The sequence below is a fragment of the Rosa rugosa genome, chromosome 1 (genome assembly GCF_958449725.1).
Source record: "Rosa rugosa chromosome 1, drRosRugo1.1, whole genome shotgun sequence".
Lineage (NCBI taxonomy): Eukaryota > Viridiplantae > Streptophyta > Magnoliopsida > Rosales > Rosaceae > Rosa > Rosa rugosa.
In genome coordinates, this window is record NC_084820.1 from 70,068,701 (window position 1) to 70,080,950 (window position 12,250).

A 12,250-nucleotide genomic window follows, 5' to 3' on the forward strand; every position below is an offset into this window, starting at 1 on the left:
CTTAATTCATTAGTTTTGGTACTAGCAGATAAAAATATTTGGTAAATGTTGTGTAATATACGTCTGTTTTTGGAATGGAATTGGAAATGTTAAAGATAAATCACTTGGATGGTCGGTCTGGGGAAGCTCTTGACTCTTGAGGGTTCTTCAAGTGGTTCAATGGTATACTCTGGCAGCTGCTGGTGTTTAATGTTGGGGTGACTAGCGGATCGAGTGAGGCTGGTTTTTCTTCCTCCTTCAAGTTTGGAAAGAAAGGGCATTGGACAAGAGATTGATTAGTTCCTTTGAACAATACTCCGCTTGAATTTGGTTTGCAAGCAGTGCATTGTCTTTTGTAATCTTCTTGTATTTGTCTCAGTATATTTTTATTTCAACTATTTCCTTTCTGTCCTCAATCTAATGTTCTAGTGTTGAGTTATCACATAAAAAGAATACTCTTTTAGGGATCTCTGTTGCTTGACAAGTGAATGTGGAGTGACATGGTGTGTTACAATTATGATATAGCATAGCATTGAGGTGCCGTGATTAGTGCTCTCAGTGACTTGGAAGAACCTTCATAAAAATTCTGTGAAAAGTTGATATAGTATATGTGGAATGCCAGCCATGCTAGATGTCTAAGCAATAAAACGTTCCTCAAGATTTTGATCACTAGGATAAGGCATTAGAGAGTTGCATTAGATACGAACAGCTATTGATAATTACCTGTTTCATGTTAAATAAACTGCAATAACATGTTATGTGCTAGCCTCAAAAACACAAAAAAATTTACTTGTGCTTTGCTTAAACCATACATCGCTAAGTTTCTGGGTAAGGAAAGCTACGTGGACCATTACATTCGTGACTTTCTTGGCCTTTCTTAAGTGTATTTCAGAATTCAGATATCTGAAACATCACTGGAAGATCCTCCAAGATTATTCAAATGGCTCAAGAACTGTTGTATGGAGTATGGACATAACTCTGCTAAATATCATGTTCCACCATTGCGATGTAAAGAGGGAAAGATTTTCTTACATTATAGGTTATTAACTGGTGCAATATTGCCACGGGATCATATAGTGCAACAAATGAGGAACTCGCAGTTCTAGCAATGGTTGGAAAAAAAATTGCACCGCAACAGCATGACTTACTGCCTTCTGCGTATCTCTTCCTTTCCGACATGTAAGGCTACAATCATATATTTCATCATAATTTATCTTATCTGTTTCTGTATATGTTTGTATAATATATGTCTGATATTATACTAGGATATATAATCATACATGTAAGGATCTCTCTTCTCCTGTATTAATTCTACAATTCTACAGGCACAGGCTAAATTTCATTTTTTCAATATAAGGAGCTCTATACATGCCTGCAACATCTACATCTGCACCCAGTGACAATTCCATTTGTGGTTTCTGATACAAGTGGATTGGATCAAAACTAAGTTTGAGGATGCATATGCTGTTGATGGATCTATGACAGATGGTATGGAGTATATCTTCAACTTAGCAGACAGTTGAGATGTTGTCGTGGTTTGCTATTGAATGAGGTCATTTTTTGTTTTGTTTTTACTTTATCTTTCCTTCTAATATGCTATTAATTGGCAAAGAGATATTGTTGGAGTGGTTGCTCTAGTGTTCATATGCATTGTTATGGTGCTGTTTGCTGTTTTCAATTACATAACATATATAATCTATCTATGGGTGTGCCAAATGTGGATGTGATTACATATAGAATGTGTATGTCATTTGGAACTTTTGTCATGCTGTTCATTCAGTACCACTACTAGCTTTAGTGTCTGATTATGCTGTAGATGTGAGGTTATGAATTTTTATTGGAATTTTGAGCACCTGTAGTAATGCCTTAAGTTGTCCTTAAGAACAGTTTCTCAGCAATTTGATTTAGTTCTGCTGGATTGGTCATTAAATTTGAGCTTCCATCTTAAGGCCGGTATCCAGCTATTTATGATTATACTGTCTATGATGCAATTCTTTTTTAGTTTCTATAATCGCAAGTTTCTGTTATTCTAAAGTAATACTTGCTAAATTATGTGGGATGAGCACTCTCTTAGGTCTTAACTCTTAAGGGTCTACAACAATGGTGCAGAGAGGGAGTGATTATTGAAGTATCTTTTTTGACGCACTGATTGAGGTTCTTATTGCCTTGTGATCTGGAGAACAAGAAACATTACAAGAACTGCACCCTCCTATACTCCAATAGTGTAGGAGATGGTTTGAAACTTGAACAAAATCAGGCTATTTTTGTGATTCAAGTGCTACTGGACACCTTATATGATTACATTGACTGTCATGTGATTTTCTCTCAATTCCTCTCTAATGTGATTTTCTCTCAATTCCTCTCTATCTTGTTCAATGATAATATCTTTCACATGAAATTTGGGCTATTCAGTTGGACATTACAAGGCTTATGAGGAGAAGGAATAAGTTAACACATTATCAGTGATTTTGGTCACGGCTTTCATGTTGTTATATATTTTCTCTTTATATCTAAAGTCTAATTTCAGGTCAGGATTTAACTTTCGATTCTATATCTGCAACATATCCATCGATCTTTGGTATTGTTCCTTAAGTGATCAGAGTGTTGTTTATACTTTGATATTGGATCTTTTGGGGTTATATAGGAGGTGTACGAGTGTTTGATCATTTCTTCTTGAATTGTATGGCAAGCAGAATTTGTTAATTTCTTGTGTTACTGTGGACTTTATTATGGTAAAGTATATAACTGTAAAAGTAGCAATCATACCAGTTTCCTCATTTTTATTTGTTTTCCCATCTGTCTTGATAGGTGTGACCTCGTTATATCTGCAAATGGGAAGACGGAGTAAATAACTTCTGTTTTGTTGAATCTCTCTCTACAGAAACAACAGTTGAAAGGTCAGTAATGGAATTGAATGCATCTCTCTCTATATATGTAGATATGGTATTTGCCACAAGTCTGAAAAGTGCATAAGTTTGATGCTTAGCTTAGACACACCTGGCACTAACATGTATGAATTGTAATTTGGAATCCGTTCCTGAGTTTAAACTTTAAACACAAAACTCAACCCTATACTCATCTTTTTTTCTTTTTTTTTTAAAAGGGTTTGGAACCCAGCCTAGCTGGGAGGCTCAGCCCCACCCCCGGTTCCATTTATTGAATTAAAATTTTGCATCGGGGGGGGACATATAACCTGAACCCCGAGCTACATAAGAAATATTACAAAGATCCTCATAGAGAACGTCCTGAATAATAACAAGTGTCTCCTCTAACGAAAACTCATCTAAATTACCACATCTAGCAAGGTGGGCTAATCTATTGGCCACACCATTTGCTTCGCGACTTATATGTTGAAAATGAAACAAAGTAAAAGCATTAACATACCTTCTACAATCATCTAAGATCCGTCCAATGATTGAAAAATCTTCATCAGTTGCATGTAATGCACTCACCAAGTTCACGCAGTCACTTTCAACTTCAATTTCCTTCCAATCCTGTTGGATTGCAATCAACAATCCCGCCCTTAGAGCTTCAGCTTCCATATGAATGGCTGATTGTGCAGAGTGAAAAGGTCTTGCAAAACTAGCTATGCACGTTCAATCAAAGTTTCTGACCACAACCCCCACACCTCCTCGACCATTTTCAACGCAAAAACTTCCGTCGATATTAATTTTCAACCTTCCTCTGGAGGACAAGTCCACTTGGTGAGCGGTCTCTTGGCCTTGCCTCCTTGACGTTTATGTAATTGCTTATATTCATCAAGAAAAGACGTAGCCCATGCATGCATGTTATTGTTGTTGAAAGCTGACCCTTTCCAAACCATATTGTTTCGCTCCATCCAAATCACCCACAGGGCCATCAAGAAATATTCTGACTTCTCACCATTATGTGCATCAATCATATCCCAAAACCAAATATCAAGAACCATAGAGGGGTGCTTACCGGGTTGTAACTCCAGCAAACTATGCCTCCAGAAAGCTCTCAAAGCATCACAGTTTATACTCATCTTCTTTGTAATGTGAGAAAAGTGTGCATATGCTTTCATAGGCTAAACACTTTGTTATACAAAGTTGTGACTGTGTAGAGAGGTTTGCTGTTCAATATCTTGTGTTACAATGATAATTCTCTCCCTAGGAAACTGATATTCTGTACTAATACAAGGAGCTCCCTTGTAGATTTGTTCACTTTGTGAGCACTTGAGAGAATGAGAGGCCTTGGAAGTTGGAACAGGTGTACACTTTAGAATTCAAAGTATGCACCATGTCTATTGCCATGTCACTTGTTTTTATTCGATATTGCTCTGACCCAACTTTTGGCATAATTTCTCTCAATATATAAATGACATTTATTGTGATGCTAATGCGTATTGTTTCTCATATCAAATGTTATTGTAGAGTTTAGTTTCAAAAAGTCCTGGAGACACACAAAACTGTGCTGCAGAAAGAGCAAGGCTTTTGCTTGTGGATTTTGACATTGACAATTGCAATAATTAATATCATTTGCTGAATACTTTGGGCTTCATGCTTGATGTAAGTAGAATTTCCTTTTATGGTCATTATTAACTTCTACTTTTTTTCTGTTTTCTGTATAAGTCGAGATGTAATCTATCAGGATATGGAAAATATTTTGCTTCAAGTCACTAGTGGGGTATGATAATGTTAAACTTATCAATGCTACAGGAAGATACAAGGAACCACGGAAATGAAAGCATGAAACTAGCCATGGCTTGAAATTGAAGTGGCTGAAGCAATGTATAACCTACCAGACTTCTCTGGCATGAATGCATCTGGCATATTGCTTTTGAGGTATGACAGAAACAAAATGTGTGGCCAGAAAATATTGGAAAAGGAACAAGTGTTACTGCAGGTAAGACTTCAGTTTGTAAGATGTGTCCTACAGATTTGTGACGTACCTAGTATAGTTACTGTTCTCAAGAATCGTCATGATGGAACACTTCTCTATTATTCTCCGTTGTGTTAAATAGTTCAATTGATCACCTTGCAGTTACCGACAAAAAAAGAAATAGGTGAAAAGTCCCAGTACCCTGCTCCATTACTCTCTCTGGATATATAAGAATTTGATGTTTTTGAGTTTGAGAAAGGCCCCGATCATACCCTTGCATGGCTTATCTTCTTTGTCGATTAGTTCTTATATAGTAAGGTTGCATGTCTTGATTCCTAATTTATGGCTGAAACTTCTTGTCTGCTTATATGTCCAGGTGATTCCAAGAACATGAGAGCAAGGAATCACGAAAGAGGCTACCCACTCAGGTAAAAGGAAATCAGGCATTGTCGGTATTCTAAACATTAACTATATATCATCCTCAAATGGGAAATTCTCAAGCAGCTTCTGACTCTCGAACTAATGAGGAAGGTGGAAACTTGCATGATGGAATTCTGGAGACTATGAACTATCCTCAAAAAGAAAAACCACAATCTTGTCTTATGAGGATGATCCTTTTAGTTTCTGGTGATTGATATAGGGGTGAAAAGTAGAGAAGGAAGCACAACAAGTATCAATGATTTTAGTGGGTATATATATATATACGGAGCGGTTCCAAAGAGGACGTTACAGTGCGGAAGTCGACGCTGCAGCTCGGCTCGGGGCGCGACGGAGCGGCGGAGCTTGCCGGACTAACGCCAGGGGTCTGACGGACGGGTCTGCAGTCGGTGGAGTCGCCGGCGACGTGGTTGCAGCCTTGCCCAGAAACCTGCAGTTGCAGGTGAGCTCGCTGCCCAGAAACCTGCAACTCCGACCTCCTTCGACCTCGAACGCTGCCCAGAACAGTCCGCCAAGCCTCCGTCCGCCAAGCCCCGAGCCGCCGTCGCCGCCTGGAACACCGCCGCTGCGTCGCCGTCCGCACTTTAGCAAAGTGCGGACGTCCGCTTCAGAACCCGCCTATATATATATATATATATATTTTTTTTTTTTTTTTTTTTTTTGGAAGAGCGGGCAAACAGCCCACTATTTTATTAAAAAGTTAGAACAAGTAATGAGGGGGACAAAAACCTGACCTCCTAACTCATACAATTCTCTAACTAGAGATGATAAACAAATGCTGTAGCGGATATATGACCTGCCTGTGAAAGTGTATCCAGGTCTGATTTTGATCAAAAGTTAGTAAGTTTTATGTTTTTGGACAGGAAAAGAAAACAGAGAATTGATTTCTTCACATAATACTCTTTTAGAGATGTCAAGAAGCGAAAATGTTGGGTGACATGGTGTTACAATTATGACAACATGCATTGAGGTGTCGTGATTAGTGCTCTGAGTGACTTGGAAGAACCTTCATAAAATTCTGTGAAAAGTTGATAGTATATAATTACTATTGTTTTGATTTACCAAAGCTACAAACCAACGAAAGTTGGATAAATTGATTATCTCCCAATAAAATATAAAAAGAAATCAGCAGGCAAATTTGATGTAATGCAGCAGAATGCATTCAAATCTAGCTTGGAATAAGCGGTTTGGTTGGAATGGAGAAGAAGTCCTCTTGTTTTCCAGTTGCAACATCCCACCTACAATGATCTTTATTTCCTTTTTCTTCTGAAGTCAATGCACTTTCACTTTTACTTCCGGCCGGTGCAGTTGGACAGTATTGTTCTTCTGGTTCAATATCCTCGCAGTCCCTGAATTGGCAAATAAAATAACAATCAGCAATCATACAAATAATTAACCAGAAAAAAAGAATCAGGGGATGTATTAGTGTTGCTGATGAATATAAGGAAAACAAGCGAGTGTATGATAACTTACGGTGTGAAGCTGAAGTTTACATGGAAAGCGCCACTGCCCATCATGCCGACTTGAAATACAGATGAACGTAGGGTCCTGACATCCATTCCACCTTCCTCACGTAGGATTCGAAATGTAGTGATACAAAGATATTGATGCTCAACAGAACATTGGTTCCGGCCAGTCTGTACAAGGCAAAAATGCAGCATCCCTAAATGAACCAAATTTTTAGTTATCCTCCCCATTAACGGGGATGGGGGATGCGGAGTATCCATTACCATCAGAGGTAATGGAGTGCCTAGAAAACAATTATGATCTGAATCTCGCCAAAAAGAGAATGCTATAACTTCATCTGGGAAAAAAGACGGGGCATAGATAATATTGTCTACAACAACAGCCCTCCCCAGAAAAGGATAATAAGAAGAAGCCTCGCTGGGATTGGTGATTTTGACTTGATGCCATTTTTCTGTACCAATATGAAAAGCTAGCACTGCACATTCCTTGCGGTTGTACATTGAAAACAATATGTAGCCATAACAAACGGCATAACCTACTACCTCCATGCATGGCTTAGGCAGAGTCTTATATGGATAGGAAGGCAAGGATTCCCATAAATTAGTGGTGGGATTATATCGCTCAAACGAAGGGTCTGGGATATGTGGGGAGCTTGATGGATGTGCAAAATAATAAAGCATCCCATATGCAGATATAACAGCACCAAATGGTTTAGCAGCTTTGGGCGGAGAGAATTGCTGGAGGTCTGAGCTCGAGTTCATGTCACAAACAAAGGAATTGACGGTTGTGACGGGCTTGCAAGGCGAACCATGTCCATTTGCCATTAGATATAACTTGGAGCCAAACCTCGCACCCTCAAACAAACAATTCTTCGGGAGCTCAAAACTCTTATCAAAAAAAGTAGACACCGGGTTAAGTACCGGCAGAGAGGATTCAACTTCAGCCCCTGCGGAAGCTTCACCAGATTCTCCATGCTCAAGTTTTACTTTATATACTGCACCATGGTATGGACCACGATTGAATCTCACCATAACAAACATGGATTGAACTTCCTGCTGGTTTGCACCCATCTCCATGGCCAAGCTGGACTTACAAGTCAAATTCACCGTTACCTACAGGGAACAGAGCAAGCGATACGATCTACTTTAATATTAGCATCTACTTACAATGTTAAAGAGTAATAAGATCAAGAGTTGAGATTCTTATCCAGGTATCAGGTATGTTAGATAAGTTAACAAAAGTGAGTGTAACATCAAACATTGTGTCCAGGCGGATCTAACGAACAGCTATGCATAGCTTTCCTTGCTGATTAATGTTACTTTATTGAATTCAATATATATAGTACAAAATCGATCATCAGATGAAAATATAAAACTGATTTGTTTTGTTTCTTGATTCCAGACCTACTTACGGAGATCGTGTGCTTAAACTACTAGTTGGTTTGGGTTCTGTCACGTAAATGGAGAAATAAAAAGACAAACTAATCCACCGGAAAATAACTGACCTGAGACTGACGCGCTTTAATCGATCCGGCCGGAGGCAATATGCTTAAGGAATGATTGCTGACTATGCAGATGAGAAGAAGATCGATGAATTGGGAAAGAGGTTGTTAAAGAATAAAAGGGTAGCACCGCCGCTGCGTCAGACAAGGAGAGAAAGAGAGATTAGGGTTAATTTTTCCTTCCGATAGAGACTATGACAATGGTATATATATAGAGGCTTTTTCCTTTGGAAAAAAGAATATATAAAGCAATTGCAGGGCTTTTATGAATACTGATAAGGAAATCTGGCATATTTTTCGGCATTGAGTAAATCTGGCAGTTTTCTCTTCCAAATCTGATATTAATGAGTAATAATATATATTGTTGGCTTCCTAATATTTCCCAGATTAGAGGAATCCTAAACCTCTCAAAGAAAAAAGATTAAGGAATCCTAAACAATATATTCTAATGTTGTGTGACGACATGTACAGATTAGTTGTTTGCTTCCTAATATTTTCCCTAAACCCTAAATATTTCAATTCTTCTGCGATTCTAAACTTTCCCATTCTAATTTCCTAAAACCCTACATAAAACATAATATATATAAAGCTCGAGTCTTCGGCCAGAGAATCACAATTAATCCTCCGCCTCGCAGCTTTTAGCCTAGATACTTTTTTTTTTTTTCTTTCTTTCTCAGAAGAAATTACTTAATGGATCCCAAGGACAAACGTCCCAAGGATGAATTCCTGAAGGATGAACAAATTATTTATGATAACATAAAAAGAAGATATGAGTTCAAGGTCAACAAGAATGAGGTATGTTGTTGTGTTTCATGGTATTAGCTATCAATTTAGCGGAATATATACATTTTCTTTTATCAGGTTAATATATACATATACATTTGGACTGCGTTGATGTGATACCGTTGAACCATAATTTGACTAATTGTTTTGTAGGTAAAAGCTGTGAGAATCATACGATATGAGATAAACAACTACAGGTCATCTAAACCATACTTTACTGGGAAGATTTACTTTGAAGAGGGTGGTGAAAAGGAGGCTAGTTTTTTTACATTTAAGGAATCCGAAGGACACATAGCTAGGAAGATATTCAGTCAAGCTTCCAAATTAAGTGATGATGGAATCTTAAAACCTCTGTTTGTGACGTGTTATAAACAAAAGAAAATTTATATTTTGTGCTACGACAAATTTGATAGTCTTTTGAGTGGAGATGTAACAAATATTGTTCTACCGGTAAACACGGGTGATAAAATTAGGTAGGTAATACATATATATGCTCTCTCTCCCTCCCTCCCTCCCTCCCCTCTGCATATATAATATATGTTTTCTAATTAAATTAACTTTGTATGTGATACAGGAGGCTTTTAATGACTGTAAAATACATACATGGACGTCGACTTTTTCATGGGGGTCTGAAGGAAAGGTGCAATTTTGCTATCGTTTCAGGCCAAATCAAAATTATTTGTGTCCGCAGCTTGCGCACTCGGAATGACTTGAAAGATCGTACAAAGTCAAGAGGGAATAACAAGTACAATGAGGATCTTCAAAAAGTAGAGAGTGTGAAGATGAAAGATTTAACAGATCTCAGAGACATGTTACAGGGGGTTATAGTGGAGTTCAAGATTGATTGGGAGGATCAAGATTCATTCTTTCAATTTTTTGACAATAGTCCAGATTTTTGGTAAGACTTATGTGCTTAATTTGTTTTCTTCAACATTATATATATCTTCTCTCTCTGTATATATATGCATTAATTTTTTGATCGGTCCTTATCTTATACTTAATGTTTTGCTTTTAGGAATGGCTATGACGGCTTTGTCGATCACCTTATCAAACATCCATCTCTGTTGAGTTCCGGTAAAAGGATAAAGTACCTTTTTAATTTAGAGCAGGATATAGCAACTAATAAGCTTCGCAAACCTAGTTTATTCATAACAAAATTGGAAGACAACGAGTTTTCTGGGTATTTGAATTGGGATCGTCAACTGAGTCGGGCACCTCGGTTGAGAAATGTCTATCAATACCAGGGCATTAACTACAATAGTGGAAAAGTAAGGGATCTCATCAGATTTCTTGCAAATGCATTTGTGCACTATAGGTCACCGAACCGTAAAAGAGACTTGGACCTTGACATAAGGAGGGTATATTCCGATTTCTTGAATCGCATACACAATTACGTGTAAAGGTATTATTTACCATGCAAATTAATTCCTTTTTGTTAATATTGTTATATGGGAATTATTTGATTAGTTACTAGTGTTGCTTGATGCAGATCGTACGTGGTATGGATTCGGGAAGGTTTTCGTCCTTTGTTTTCTTTTCTTTTTGTGGTCGAAAGGGAATGTTTTAGTTGGAAATGTCAATGACATGGTTTATTAATGAATGCTTTTGTTCATGTAACATGGTTTTTTCTTTTATTATTAAGAGATCATAATGAAAAATGTGGAATAGCTAGGCCGGCAACCACCCACCAAGTTAGAGAACGGGTGGCAGCACAGCAGCCGAAATAGTAACCTAGAAAAGTGCTATAACAGTCAAACTCCGCTAGAAAAAAAAAATCCTTGCCGCAACTCGATCCAATCAATACTAAAATCTTCTTGATGAGTCACTACATTGACTCACCATCAAGGTTGGCTACTGATGATGCTATCAGAATGGTGATGATGTGGCATAGTTTGTTGAATGTCTAGCTGGATTTACAGGCTGTAATAAGTTTGTTAGAGTATTATAGTGGTGACTATAAATACTGTTGGCTTGTAAGAATTTCGATTATGTTGCATTGATTGGAAAAACCCTCTGATACTTTTCTGAAATTCTCTCTAGCTCTGCTCATTCTTCTTCGTATACCTTCATCTTTCACTGTGCTCAAGTATTTATGGCAGTCATGTTATCAAATCTGACGAGAACAAGGGAGGAAACAGACCGTACCATTCAACGAAAGCGAACATACACCCACCTTAGCCACTATAGGAGGAGTAGAATTTGGCAGCGCGATTGGAGCAAACACTGTACAACCCCAAGCCCCATACTCTAATAAGCAATAACAAATTAAAAGAGCAAACACCCACCAACTTCTCGCACACACAAAAAGAGCAAACACGCTTTCTTTGGAACCAAAATGTAATCTGGTGAGTAGTATGGTAAGTAGTGGTGGATCCATGATGAAAATTTGGGGTAGGCTAAGGCTTGCTCATAAGAATTTTTTTTTTTTTTTATCTATATTTAATGCTTCCAAGATTTTGAGACTAAATTTTAAAGAAATATTAAGTTGTAACTAAAGAAAAAAAATGGTTAAGCAAATGGGGAAAGAGCGGAAAAAAAATAAAAAAGGAACAAAAGAACAAATTAGGGGAGAAGAAAATGACAAAACAACAAAGGAGTTGCCTTTAAGAGGATTAGAACCTGGGTCATGAGGGAAGGCACTCATCACTTTTGCCAACTAATTAAACCAATGATGACTTTGTGTTTAGCACTTATAACTTATCGATTTCTATTTCCTATTCTTTTTGTTTCTTTCTAGTTTGGCTTAATTGCTTCACTTCATGGAGTTGACGTTACTTGTTATCTTGGTCTCTTTTTATGTTTTTTTTTTTTTTTTTTGCTAGAGTAGACTATGTTGCTAGCCTGATTTGGATTTAGGGAAATTGATTTTGATAATAGTCCTACTGTGGTATTGTAAATTGCACGATTTATTAAGAAATAGAAGGAGATTCATAAGAGTATCCAAGCTTACAAGGTGAATGGTGTTAAGTCATAGCTATGAAATGAGTTTTAAGTGATGAAAAAAAAGATATTACTAGTAGATTTGTATTGAAAAAAATTGTGTGGATACAAAAAAAGGGCAAGATTGGAAGTTTTGTGCAAATTTTAGAAAGGGAAGTCTAAATACTAATTTAAGAGCTATGAATAGAAGCTCAATTTCAACTGAAAAAAAAAAAAAGTTCACAAATAATTTTTTTTTTTTTTTTTTCGGGACGAGTTCACCAATAAGTTTAGGTTAACTAGGATTTGACAATGGGGCTT

At 37.4% G+C, this 12,250-nt stretch overlaps 1 protein-coding gene across 1 annotated transcript; it reads right to left on the reverse strand.

Annotated features, from left to right (window-relative positions):
- Positions 1 to 6,258: 6,258 nt before the first annotated feature.
- LOC133706651 (uncharacterized) lies at positions 6,259 to 8,398 on the reverse strand. The gene is made up of 3 exons (XM_062132196.1): positions 8,231 to 8,398; positions 6,733 to 7,838; positions 6,259 to 6,608 (listed from the first exon to the last, which is right to left on the reverse strand). Exons 2-3 carry the CDS (start codon positions 7,800 to 7,802, stop codon positions 6,428 to 6,430), a joined length of 1,251 nt encoding a protein of 416 aa, XP_061988180.1. The 5' UTR covers positions 7,803 to 7,838; positions 8,231 to 8,398; the 3' UTR covers positions 6,259 to 6,427.
- Between the last annotated feature and the right edge of the window lie 3,852 nt (positions 8,399 to 12,250).